At 44.2% G+C, this 13851-nt stretch overlaps 1 protein-coding gene across 2 annotated transcripts in view; it reads right to left on the bottom strand.

Annotated features, from left to right (window-relative positions):
• Window positions 1-13851, bottom strand: part of XPO1 (exportin 1) — a 960241-nt gene that overhangs the window by 478024 nt on the left and 468366 nt on the right. For both annotated transcript variants that reach the window (XR_013596235.1, XM_078649290.1), the window contains exon 12: window positions 3296-3493. Coding sequence is in view for 1 of the 2 variants with exons in the window: in XM_078649290.1 (XP_078505416.1) it covers window positions 3296-3493 (198 nt within the window). In the remaining variant the exon portion in view is untranslated. The remainder of the gene's footprint in view (window positions 1-3295; window positions 3494-13851) is intronic.

Raw genomic sequence — 13851 nt, 5'->3', positions numbered from 1 at the left:
GGGCCGTCTTGTTGAATGTCGCCACCGCTCCATTGTCCCTTTGTATGTTTCCCGAGGTATGTTTTCTTCAGTCGGCCTTTGGATATGTACTGTCTTTTCTTGCATTTTCCTCCTCTCCCCCTTCCCTTTCTTTTCCTCCTCATCAATTATTCTCTGGCCCTATTCATTTTTCTTTCATGCCTGCTTATTCACTATTACCTCTTACGTCTGTACAGATTGCTTTTCCTTCTCTGCATGTCATCCTGGCTCTATTTGTGATGTTCCTTGGTATATTCGTTTTTGTTCTATTCCTTCTCTTATTTTTCGATTATATGTTATGTATAAACTTTCTTGCATTTGTAGTCTCCATTAACTTTAATAATTATATAAATTCAGAGTTATCGCCTGGAATGTAAAAGGTTTTATTAACCCCATTAAACGACAGAGGATTCTTTCCCATTTAGCTTCTTAAACCCCTGATATAGCTCTTTTACAAGAAACTCACCTTACTGATGGTGTTGCCATTTTATGTCATAAAAAATTGAAATGTAAAGTCTTATCACAAGAAAATGATGACAGATGGATACTAAGTTGCTAATTAATTCTAAACCTTCAACTGTTTTTAATATTAATGGTCCTACTCAACCTGACTGTTCTTTCTGGCCTCTAATTACAAATAAGTGTATTCAACATAAAGATTAATTATTTATTTTAGGTGGAGATTGTAACCAAATTGTTGATCCATTTCTTGATCGTATGTCCGCAGTTTGTTTCATTCCTCATAAAACACAAACAATTTCTTGACACTATTCTGCAATCTCACTTTATAGACTCTTGGAGAATCTCTCACCCTGATACTCTAGACTATTCCTTTTTTTCACCTCCTCACACTTTTCTCCAGTTCTCCAGACTGGACTATATTTTTCTCTCTCAACCTCTATCTCAAAATGTACTGTCCTTCTATTGAACCCATAGTTATCTCAGACCATGCTCTCATTGTAACCGATCTTGATTTGCTTCCCCCACGTCATAAGCCATCTCGTTGGCGTTTTAATAGCATGCTTCTTACTGACCCTAATTTCTCTTCATCATTTCGCACACACACGTTGGGGGGGGGGGGGGGGGGGGGGGGGTGATAGAGTGTTAAGACTGAGAAGACTGGAGTCACGTTATATAATAAAGACTTGCAGATGAAATCACCCAATGGGTTGAATGGTGGGGAGGAACTGACTGTTCATTTGGGAAACTAATGTTCTTGCTTAATCTTAGAGGAAATCCGATACGGACAACTGTAAAAAATTATTTTGTCCCTTCGGGTCCTTTTTGTTTGCTTTGGTACCATCCTCACACTAGCCGATACACAGTGATATTTGTGGAATAAGAGGGCTTACTGTGCAGCCTTAACTATAGGCCCCTCGCAGCGGGATGCCTGGCTTTCACCTTGTGGATACCCTGCCGGGGTATCTCACAGGGGAATACCAGGACGGGTTCCCTAAGCAAGCACTTCGATACCGGGTCGGTGATTTGCGCTATATAAATACATTTACATAGGTTGCCGTTGCCGATCCATGGCAAGATCACCACTATATTGTGGTTAAATTGACATGTTTCAAGTGAATGGATGAATTATTCTAAATGTCAGGCATATTTATCGTTTTTTGATGCTTGTAATGAATTGAAACGTGTTATATGTTAGTAACAACAGAGATACACTCTTAAGATGGCGTGCTCTTTGCGCGATAGTCCTTTGTTGATTTCCATGTGTATGCATTGAGCACTTTAAATATGGCGGCCGCCAGCGTTTTGTGTAAATCACACTGACTAAGGAGGTTACTCCGAAACGCGTCTGAAATAAATACAATCTTGCCGCTGTTTGAAGCCCCGAGAGTGCCGTTTCTTTCTAAACGTGAGAAAGGATTTGGAGCGCGAACACACACACATACATACATACACACACACATATACATATACATATATACATACACATATATACATATACACACATATATATACACACATATATACACACACACACACACACACATATACACACACACACACACATATACACAGACAGAAATAACGCTTTTCCTATGGAAATTAGGTCCTTACTAGAACAATCTACTGGCGACCGCCGATAGAGAGATATATATATATATATATGGGGGGATGAAATCCCCTTCGCTAATGTGGGTCCTTAGGGACCAACTAGCCAACCTGTTACCTCCAGTAAGCCACACAGTGGGATTCCTGAGAGGTGGTCAGAGACAACGCTCCTTTCTCCACCACTCTGCAAACATGCCTCTAGGCACACTGCTGGTTGGTGGGCGAGGTCCTCTTTCCTCCAAAGGGCTACATGACTAAAGTGGACTTCATCCTTCCCAAGCAGCAGTGTGCCAGGATGCGGGTTTGCAGAGTTGTGGACAAAGGGGCATGGCCTCTGACCATATCTCGGCAATCCAGCTGGTTGGAGCTTACTGTTGGTAATAGGAGGGGTAGTTGGCCCCCAAGGACCCTCAATAGCAAAGGGGAATGTATCCCCTTACTAGTAGTGTGTCAGGACGTACATTTGCAGAGTGGTGGAGAAAGGGGGCAAGGCCTGCTATCAGATCTAAGCAGTTCTGCTGGTATGGGACTTACGGGAGGTAATGGGAGGTAATAGGAGGGGTAGTCCCCCCCCTCCCCCTCAAGGACGTCCTTGGGGGCCAACTACCCCTCCTGTTACTTCCAGTAAGTCCCACCCAGCAGGATTGCTGAGAATTTGTCAGAGGCCACGCCCCCTTACTCAACTACTCTGCGAACGTGCCTCCCACGCACTACTAGTTGGGGGCTGTAGTCCCCTTGGCTCCAAAGGGGCCTTGGGAACCAAGAAGCTCTCCTGGTACCTCCTGTAAGTACGACAGCGGAATTCCTGAGAGCTGGTCTCTTTCTCCACCACTCTGTAAATGTTAATGCTAGTTAAAAAAAAACATAGAAATTCAATGGAAAAAAGAACAAAGGTTACATGGAGATTATAGTTAGGGACATATTTTACCTACTCAAAACCAGAGAAATTCAGCCGTTCTAGTAACCAGAGTTAACTCTGTGAGGTCATTTGAGATATCAGTGATGTTACTGACCATTTCATGAGTGATGTAATATGTTCGGTCATAAGCACTGCTTTGTGGGGGCGTGAGCTATAGTTAACTCTAGTAACTAGAAAAGCTGAATTGCTGTAGGAGTCAAATCTAACCCAGACTACAACATCACTGTAAGCTTTGGTTTTCTTGTGTGAATATTTATACATTCATACACAGGTGCGTTACATTCACTATACCTTGGAGAGAACAGGCAAATAAAGTTGTCTTCTTGGAGGAACATCAAAATGCTGACTTCCAGATAGCAACGGTGAAGCAGATGTTGAAAATGGGCTCTCTCGATACAGCTCTGCAGCCAAGTGATTCCAATATTCCAGGCAGATTTTGAAGATTTCCGTTTCTTCTACCTCAGATACCAACAACATGTAGTGTAGAGCCTACAGAAAAAAGAAACATTTAATCTTACTACCATCCACCATTATCACTTGATGCAGGGCACTTCCATTAGGCAGGTCTCTTCTCAGAACAAAATAGCCATATGGTTTCAAAAAAGCTATATTTATTATGTATGATGCCATGGAAAAAAACTATCAAACATTCACATCACCGCAGGAGTAGAACAGGATTTCTAATTAACTCTGTAGGATAAACAATAACTAATTTTCAAAGGAAAACAAATTAACATGGGTGAACGGAAAACTGTCCTATTTGATCAGGATGGAGAAGTTACTAACGGTCAGCAGCATCTTCTCTCAATCTAGCTGCAGATTCCTTACCTTTGAATATTCCGAAGCCATCAGACTGAATCTGGAAAATGGAGCAGTACATCTGTGGGCCGGACAGTGAGGTAGATAGGCTTCATATCAGACCACACTGAAAGCAACATGCGCAGGCCTATATAGGCACCACCCAAGCACATCTCCGTTTTTATTTCTGAACATTTAGTTGCTAAAGGAACAAGTTACCTTCAACAACACCTTATCTGGTGAAGATGCCTTAAGTTAGAATTCCCCCCAGGTGTCAGACTGGATCTGGAAATTTTCTTTCTAAGCAGTACTCCTGCGAGCCAGTAGGTGCTGTCGTTCGGCTTTGCAGGGTGTCGTCTGCACCAGAAGGGACGTGTGCGGTGCCTATATAACAGCCACCTTAGCGTGCAAATGCCACTTTTGTTTCCCAATGTTCTGCAGCCGGAGAGCAGAACCACAAAACACAGACCACTGGTGTGGAAAACTAGGGCTCTGCCAGGGGTAAAGCCCTCTCCCTAAAAATTAATTCGCGAAGCAGGGAGAACTGGGGAGTCAGTAAGGAATCTAGGCGGATAGTCTTTACCAAATAAGGTGTTACCGAAGGAAGGCAACTTGTTCATCTGATAGAGACTTCTAGCCACAGATTTCTAACATTAGAATAGATACCAAAGCAATACCTCCCTGGAGGTGGGACTGCAAAACAATCAGACTAAAAAGTCCTTCAGCACTGTATGAGCAAAGTGCCCATCCCAACTGTCCGGGCAGTAGTAATAGGGGAGTGGATTTCTATTGCAGTAACCCTCACACTGTTTGCTTGACACTTGATGCACTTTTGACTTGATGTGTCCTGGGTCCCTGCCAATCAGGTTCTCCGGTCATGTGTTCTTTCCGAATCTTCGTCTTCTTCCTCTAGGTCTTCATCCTTATCGGAGTCCTGACACTTTATAAGAAGTTCAGAGGGACTGCGAGCAGCCCGGAATCCATCATCATCTTCAGAATCTTTATCTGAAGAAAATAACGCAGCTGGAGGTTGAGAAGAAGTTTGGATTGGCATTAGTGTATTCTAAGAAGTGTTGCCGCTGACGTAGAGAACTTGAGGATTTCAATGGTACTAAATCCTTGGCGGCAGTTATCACAGTTTCCGTCGAGGCCACCGCCGAAGTCGCCACCGACGAAGAATGCGTCGACGAAATCTTTTTCTGCTTACTTGACACCGTCGACAAGGACAAAGGCACCTTAGATTAAATAGGCCTCACCTTAACAGATACTAACGTTGACGGTGAAGATGCCAACGACAGAATCATAGTCTGTTTCAAAGATGAAGATGTTGAAGTCGTCGACGTAGAACAACGACGGCAGCTCACGTCAACATGGGAATTTATGACGAGCTAGCCGACGAGATGAGCAGTTTGAGGTAAAAACTGCGTAGATGGAGTCTGACGCTTAAGAGTCAGATCTCGAGGGCATAACCGGTGCAGCAAGACCGAGTGGTAAAACTCACCCCTCTTGAAGTTGAAGGTGGATCCATATGATGTTTCTTCACCACTTTAGGTTTTGGAGACACCTTTTGGTTTTCACTGGTTCTCTTCAAGGATGAACAAGTCTTTTTTTAACCTCATTCGCCTCTAACCTCAGCCGACCAAAGCTCAGAAGGGTGCCATAGCTACTCAAATTTGAGAAGTAGGCTGCATAAAGATCTATTTCGCCCTTAGTCTACAGCCTGCCAATGGCTCCAACCGACCTCACTCCAGTTGCTGCCCTCCCGTTGTTAAGGGGAGAGTGGTTGTACTCTCTCCAGAATTTTGGACTGAAGCAAATAACTTGACAGTCTGAGAGTTCGCCTGAGGCTTAATCATGGGACAACAGGAAAAAACAAACCAAAAAAAAAAAAACCTAAGTCCAATTCAACAGACTCCTCCAAATGGCACGTTTCTTAGAATTCTTCAGTCGGGCCAGATCCATTTTGATAGTTTTGTATACTGAGGATAGCCACTCTACTAGTTTGTGGGATGATGACTCGGTCCATCTCCTACATATTTCCCACCTGGCCAGCAAGATGGAATAAAATAAAAAGTCTCTATCGGGACCAAGTATATCACTAAATATACCGAAGATGACCTGTTTCAGCGAGATTTGTATCGTACGTCCCAAAATAGAAGATAGACAATCTCCAACTTTTTTCCAAAATTTCAACAGACGGGCACTCCCAAAACATATGCACATTCGACGTGCTTACTAAGTTGCATTTTTTACATCTTACCGGAAGGCCCCGTTGAAAATTTTGAAAGCCTGGCTGGGTAATAGTAAGCCCTATGTGTCGTAAAATAGTGATTCCTCCTCAGCCAAACTGGCTTTACAACTGAAAAAAGCATATTATAAGAGATCTTCCACAAGTCCTCCAAATCCACCTCCAAAATAGTGTCCCCCATAATTCTTCAGCTAACTTAAACTCGCCGTCAATGGCCTCCTCAATAGCCCAATAAAAGAAAGATATCTCCTACTTAAGTACAGGCCTACTAGTCAGATGGTCTTCCAGGGGACCCCCGACCCAACGAACCCCATAAACTCTGGGACCAGCTTAATAACTGTAAGTACTTAAACTTTGATAGTCCTCCCTCAACCTTATCACTCAACGTGGCCCAGGGTAAGAGAGATCCATCAACCACAAGGTCCCGCCATACTATTAGACCCGCAGTTTTCAAAGGGAATGCTAGCTGATCTTTTAGGCAAGCAGGAGTACCTGGACTATCCCACATGGGGGCCAGCCTTGAATAATATTCAAGGCCTATGAGTTTTTTAATCCTAGCCCACATGTGAGCTAAGCCACTTAGGACCTTCAATCTAACTTTCTTAAAAAACTTTTTGTCCCCAAACTTAAACAAAAAAAGCCTTCAGATGTTAGCCCAAGCTGCTCTAGCACAGCTAAAAACATTTTACGTTTCCCCCGACATATCTGGGGATTTTAACAGCATCCTGGAGTGTGTAAGCTGAAAAGCCCAGGCATAGTATTGAATATCTGGAAGAGCCAGCCAGCCCTCCTTTTTCCCTTCTACGTCTGAGCTTTCTCCATGATATTCTAACAGCCTTGGCAAACCAAACAAAAGAGTGAATAGAACGCTGTAATTTATCTATTAATGGTTTCTCAAAATTCAACGGAATGGTGTTAAATAAAAACGTTACTTTTGGCAAAATTGTCATTATTATTAAATTTACTCTGCCCAGAATAGATAGTGGAAGATAAGACCAGGATTTCATACGTTCTTGACATTCTTTCGTGATATTAGCAAGATTGACCTTTGCAATTTATCTATTTCTGGGACAATCTTAATCCCGCAATTCTTTTTTGGTTTGATATCGGCATCTCGATAGGTTCCATGACATGAGCTCGGTTTTATCAGCATTGATGTCGTACCCGGAAACCTGCCCAAAGTCCCTCGCTAGTTCGATGACCCGTGGAAAAGAGGTTTCCAGATCAGATGAGAGTATAAGAATGTCATCGGCATATAATGCCACCTTCCTCTCCCATGAGCCACTTCTAAAGGGTGCAATATATGGCTTCCCCTGAGCAGCTGAGCGAATGGCTCTATATAAAGATCGAAGAGAAGTGGGGAGAGGGGGCAGCCCTGTCTGGTTCCCCTTCTAATTTTAAATGGTCTGGTCGTTTTACCATTCACTACCAACCTAGCCGAGGGCTCATTATAAATACGGCAGATTGTCTTGCAAAATTTTGGCCCAAAGTTTACCTTCTCTAATACTGCTTTGCGATATTTCCAGTTCACCCTATCGAATGCTTTAGTTGCATCCAATGTCATAGCCGCCGACGGGAGAGAAAGAGTAGACGCAAAGTCTATTGCTCCAATAAAATCCTAAGTCAGATCACACAAATTTCTGCCTTTTACAAAGCCCTTTTGATCCGTATGTAGGAGCCCACCTGTCACATCTCCTAGTATATCCGCCAATATCTTTGAAAATACCTTGTATTCGGAGTTCAACAAGGATATTGGCCTGTATGACCCACATTCAGTAGGAGGTTTACCCGGTTTTAAAGTTAGGATGATATATGCTTCCCCCAATGTGATAGGAGGCTGAGCTCCCTCCCTCAAGATTTTATTAAACATTTCTACCATTAAGGGGATAATTATATCGTCCAGTGTCTTATAGACTTCTGCAGTGAGGCCATCCAGCCCTGCAGCTTTACCCTTTTTACCAGCAAGAAGATTTTTCTTAACTTCTTGATATGTTATTTCTGTCTCCAAACTATCCTGATGGGTAATGGAGAGAGCAGGTAGCTGAATTGGACGCAACCAGTCTTGTATAGATAGAGAGTCAGAGTCACTATCGTTGTTATATAAATCCTCAAAAAAGGCATGGAAGATTTCTCCCATCTCCTTCTCCCCACGTATTATTGAGTTGGTATGTATATCTTCTTTTTCTTTGATATGATTTCTAACCCTATCAGACTTGGCCTTCCATGCGAGTAGTCTGCTGGCCCCCTCACCATATTCAAAGTGGGCAACCTTACTTGCCTCCCACCTTTTGGAAATTCTAGTTTGAATTATATTTTCCAAAGAGGCTTTCAATGAATCCAATTCTTCCCCTAATGTTGCTCTTGATTCTTGCTCCTCAACGGATAAGCTGTTAATCCTATTCTCCAACCTTTTCATTTGGAGCTCAAAAGATGCGATTTCCTGTCTATACTGTCGATTCTTATAGACGGTTTTATTCGTAATCACCCCCCTTAAAAATGATTTCAGGGTATCCCATACAACCATGATGTCTGCTGATCCTAAATTAATTTCCAAAAAGGTTTTAACTTCCTCTATCAACTGGCCAGTTACAGTTTCATCTAAAAGGAGTGAACGGTCAAAAGTCCATAGCCTCTGTTGTTCGCCACACTTTAAACCCAGGTCAATCCACACTGCTGAATGATCCGACAGATGCGGGGTTAATATCCGATATTCTTTGTAGTACTCCTTAGATTATTACTGATCAGTATATAATCTATACGCCATTTATGTCCATATTTTTATTATAGAAGGATACTCCTAATGGAGTACCGGATTGCTCTCTCCATATGTCACAAATGAGATGTTTCATCATTGCTTTAAGAAAGACCCTGGATTTAGAGGAAACAGTAGCTCTACTTTTTGATAACTGATCTAATTTTGGACTCAAAACTATATTAAAATCCCCTGCCAAAATAATTGAGTCAGGGAATTCTAAAAGATTCAAAAAGATGGTCTTTAGGATAGAAGGATCGTCCTGATTAGGACCATAGTAGCCCACAATTACAAAAGGAGTATTTTCTACTGCAATCTTAACAATCACCCATCTGCCGTTAGCATCTGTTCTTACTTCCTGTAAGAATAGCTACACCCCTTACATTGGCAGTCTGACATGTACAAACACAATATTCCACCCACCTGAGCTTCTTACAAATATCATTCATCTCCTCTCTCAACAAGTGGGTTTCTTGAAGAATGATAACCTGAGCTGGTGAGTCTCTCAAGTACTGTAGAATTTTCTCTATTTTTAACCCGTAGGCCATTGACGTTCCAGGACAGGCAGTACTATGTTTTCATGGCGGATGGAAAACCTGAGATTTACTCCAGCCTACACCACAACGGCACCAAACCAAAAACATCAAATCTTGTACCTCAGCTAAAATAAGAGGCGAATGTTTTTTTTTATTTTTTCCCCAATGCTCCCACACCCGTGCCCTCACCCCCCGATAGAACTCCCTCCCACCCCTCCCTGGAGAACCCTACCCCCATTTACCTGGACTCGTCCAGCTTCTGCACGCTAGCAGTCCCTACCTACCTCCCAAATAACACACTCTTCTAATCTATTTATGTATGTCAACTACTGACTGTCTTCTTAGTTTGTAAATTCAAAGAAATCATATCTAATACCTGAGATGAAGTTTTTTTTCCTTCTTTTTCCTATAGAGAACAGGGATAATTAATTTAGGTTTTCAGGCTCCCCAGAAGATCCTCTGCTTCCTGCACTGTTTTAACAAAATACATTTTGTTATTACACATAATTTTTATTTGTGCAGGGAATTTTCATTGAACTGTTGCCCCTAGTTTCCTAAAATCAGCCATTCTCTTTCCCAACTCCCACTGTCTGTCCAAAGTAGTACAGGAAAGGTCAGATCTGATTTCAAAGGTAAAGGATGAATCTCTCGAATTTAGAGATTTCAGTCTAAGGGCTGTTAGAATCTCTTCTTTAAGAGAATAAGTCAAAAAATTGACCAGGATCTTCCTGGGTTTTGTCCGAATTGGATGTTTCCTGAATGGATCCCTAAGGATTCTTTGAATATCTCTCTAACTCTTCTTCCGAAGCTTTAATGTGTATTGTGTCCTTAATAAGAGATACAGTAAAGTATTTAAGGTCCTCACCTGCTTTCCCCTCCGGAATGTTTAAAAGTCGCAAATTATTGCGCCTGGAATTATTCTCTTTCAGAAGGTGGCCTGGTATATGATGTTCACTATTCTAGTGAGCACCTTGCACCAGTCCAAACAACCCTTATGGTGATGGTTGTAAAGTCAACCTTATAGACCAGCTATCCTAGGGGTAGCATGGACAAAAGCAGTCTTAGGCTAAACTCAAGAGGGCATGTGAAGCCAGCTGTTTTACCATATGCAAACCTTTTAATATCTAATGAAAGGACACCACACAGGTTATATATTCAAAATATATGTATTTATTTCTAAACAAACCCCTGGACTCTTTATGAGCACAAGAGCACAAGCGCATAACAAGTAACTTAACATAACATACAAAAATTGCACAAATGTGGATAGGCCCTGGTGGCTCGTAAAACCATATACTAAAATAGTGGTATAAGAACCACGTCATGAACAATGGTAAGGCCTAGGGCCTTGGGAATCGCTGGGGCTACACTGGACTAACAGTAGTTAGGGAGCAGGAGGCACACAGGATGCGGGTGCAGTGTCTAAAGCCAAATGCACACATAGGAGTCAATGGGTGCGTAAAGTTAGAAAGTTAAAGAGTTAGGAGTCTTCAGACTGGACTAGAACTTAACCACTAGAAACTAGGACACTAGGGGTGTAAACCTCTACAGGAGCACCGCAGTACTCTCGTTACCTCACCCACAGGAAGCGGGTGCATAGGTGTCAAAGTGCGTCGGGTTTCGTCGTGGAGTTCTATGGAGCTTTGGAGAAAAGATGCTGCAGCCGACCAGGAGAGAAGAGTCCGGTTGGATCCAAGTGTGGATCGAGGATGAAGAGTACCTGGAAGCAGAGGGGACAGAGTCTGGGTCCCTAGCCAGTGACCAGGATGGAACCAGGAAGAAACCAGGCGATGTCGGGATGCGATCAGGTGCTGTCGTGAAGTTTGTCTCCGCTGCCACGTGGACCAGGAGGTGTCGACGACGACCAGGTGCTGGACACAGACTGTCCCACGGAGGCTCTCGCTGTTGGCGGTGTCGGTTCTCGATTCGGAGTCAACAAGCCTTGGCAAATGAAACCCACGCAGGAATCTAAGATAGCTTCTGGATCAGACCAGCAAGGTCTGATGGGCTGCTCATTTTCAGGGGAGCAAGGGCCAGTCTGGAGCAACCAGAACAGTGTTGGAAAATCAAAGGTTCGTCGTCACAGAGGCCACTAGCCAACGGGCAAGTGACCGGACAGACGCGTCGAGCAGGAAAATGCAAAAGGGCCCCACGCAGCACTCTGTGAGTGTGGAGAGGTGATCTTTGGTGCAAAGGATGCTCGGGGCTGGGGCTTCTCAATCCCCAATGCACAGCTTCGAGGGTGCCTCAGGAGCTGCACAGAAAGCACTTCCATCTTTCCAAGATGGCCAGTCCCACGTCTCTCGTCGCCTCCACGGGTCTCAGCTTTGCTGTGGCTCGGGCTGTTGGATGTCTGGAAGTCCGGTTCTTGTCAGGCTCTGTCGTTCGAGCTCCGGCAGAAGCAACAACAAAGCAAACCGTTGAGCGCTTGATGGTGCCTGCTTGCACAGGGTGGTCACTCCTTGACCACAAGGGAGATTCTTCAGTCTTCTACGTCGAGTAGGATGTCGAAGGGTTCAGAGTTTCGCATCAGAGTTTGTCAGGATTATCTAAAGTCTTGGGACTCAGCTCCTACCTATATACCAAATCTAGGGGCTGGATTACCTGCTAACTCCCTCCTATAGGTGGGACCCAGGAAGGGGGTGGTTCACCCCTTTCCCTTTGTCCAGTTTCGCGCCAGAGCTGGGGCTGGAGTGCCCCAGCACCGATTTGAACTGGCCTATGCATGGGACACCTTGTGTGCCCCAGGCAGTGTCTCGTTTCATTCAGCCTTCCTGCCCCAATCCACTATCTCCTGTTTTGGGTGGTGCTAGCACCTCCCTGTGACAGGAAACCTATTGTCCAAGCCTCCCTCGCTAGAAGGACTCCCAGCAGCAGGAGGTCAGACTTGTGTCTGTGGCAGCAGCATCCATTTTGTGGTGCTGGGGCTCTGGTTAACTTTAACCGGGATAGTCAGCAACAACATGTCTTCTCCCTCTAGAAGGGTGGAATGCTACCCCCGTCGCCAGAATTGGCGAGGGGGTAGTATTCCAAAGCGTATGACACCTTACACGACATGTTTTGATAAAGCCAAACCAAAGTTAGCATCTGACCGCGAGGTACATAATGCACTTAAGAGTATATGGTATGGCAATATCCTGGAACAGCTATAAGGACATGGTTCCGAAAGCTGCAGACAGGCTCAGCTCATGCTAGAGCACCATTTCACATAAACCCAAGCACTCTGCCTTCAGGATTGTTAAGGCCTACCATAGGAGTGACTTATAGGTGTATATGTGTCCAGATCATAAGGTTAGTGAATATGCTACTTACCAGTATGCATCTATTCTTGGCATTTAGGGCTGCTGACCTTCATATCTATAGCATAGATCGCCGCCTAGTGTTGGGTCCGGATGATTGCACATTGTTGTCCTGGAAGAGTCTTCGAAGTATCACGAGATAGGTGGCTCCTCCCCTGGACTACAGTGCGCATGGGCATCGACTCCATCCCCAGATTGTTTTTAGCCATTGTGGCGAAGATGGAGTGTAACAGTGTGAGCGATGACCATGCTAAGAGTAAGTTTGAATTCTGCAGCCGCTACAGGCGCCGGGGAGGAGGGCGGGCGATATGAATGTCAGCAGCCCTACATGCCAAGAACAGATGCATACTGGTAAGTAGCATATTCAGTTCGATGCATGTGGGCTGCTGAATTCATATCTCTAGCATAGAATATATAGCAGTCCCTCCATTAACGGCGGCTGCCTGTGCCAGCTGCAGACGTTTGAAAAAGTGTCTTAAGAACAGCCTGCCCTACAGCTGCTTGCTGTTTGGAGTGCACATCTACACAGTAGTGTTTAGTAAATGTGTGTGTTGTAGACCATGTGGCTGCTCTACAAATGTCTTCCAAAGGGATATTACCAAGGAAAGCCATGGAGGCCCCCAACTTGCGGGTGGAGTGGGCTCTGGGGGGGGACCGTTAAAGTGCACTTAGCCTTGTGATAGCAAATTTGAATACATTTAACGATACACCTGGCTATACCTGCTTTGGAAATGGGGTTGCCTTTGTGCTGGGCCGAAAAGGCAACAAAGAGTGGTTGTGTCTTCCTAAAATCCTTGGTCCTATCGATGTAGTACATCAAAGCTCGTTTGACGTCAAGAGTGTGGAGCATTCTTTCGGCAACTGTCTCTGGGTTTTGAAAGCACGCGGGCAGTTCAATGGTCTGATGGACATGGAACTGTGAAATCACCTTAGGAAGAAATTTAGGGTTAGTGCGCAGCAGCACCACCCTGTTCAAGTGAATTTGTATGAATGGCTCTTGTACAGTGAGCGCCTGGAGCTCACTAACACGTCGCAGAGACGTAATGGCTATTAGAAAAGCCATTTTCCATGTTAAAAACTGAACCTCGCATGAATGCAGAGGCTCAAAAGGTGGGCCCATCAGCCTGGTGGGTGAGGACCACGTTAAGGTTCCATACATGAGCTGGCGGGGTCCTGGGAGGGATGACCCGTTTTAGTCCTAGGAAGGCTTTAAT

Source organism: Lissotriton helveticus, chromosome 6, assembly GCF_964261635.1.
Source record: "Lissotriton helveticus chromosome 6, aLisHel1.1, whole genome shotgun sequence".
NCBI lineage: Eukaryota > Metazoa > Chordata > Amphibia > Caudata > Salamandridae > Lissotriton > Lissotriton helveticus.
The sequence above is the reverse complement of the archived record's forward strand: the minus strand, read 5'-3'. Positions and strand labels throughout refer to the sequence as shown.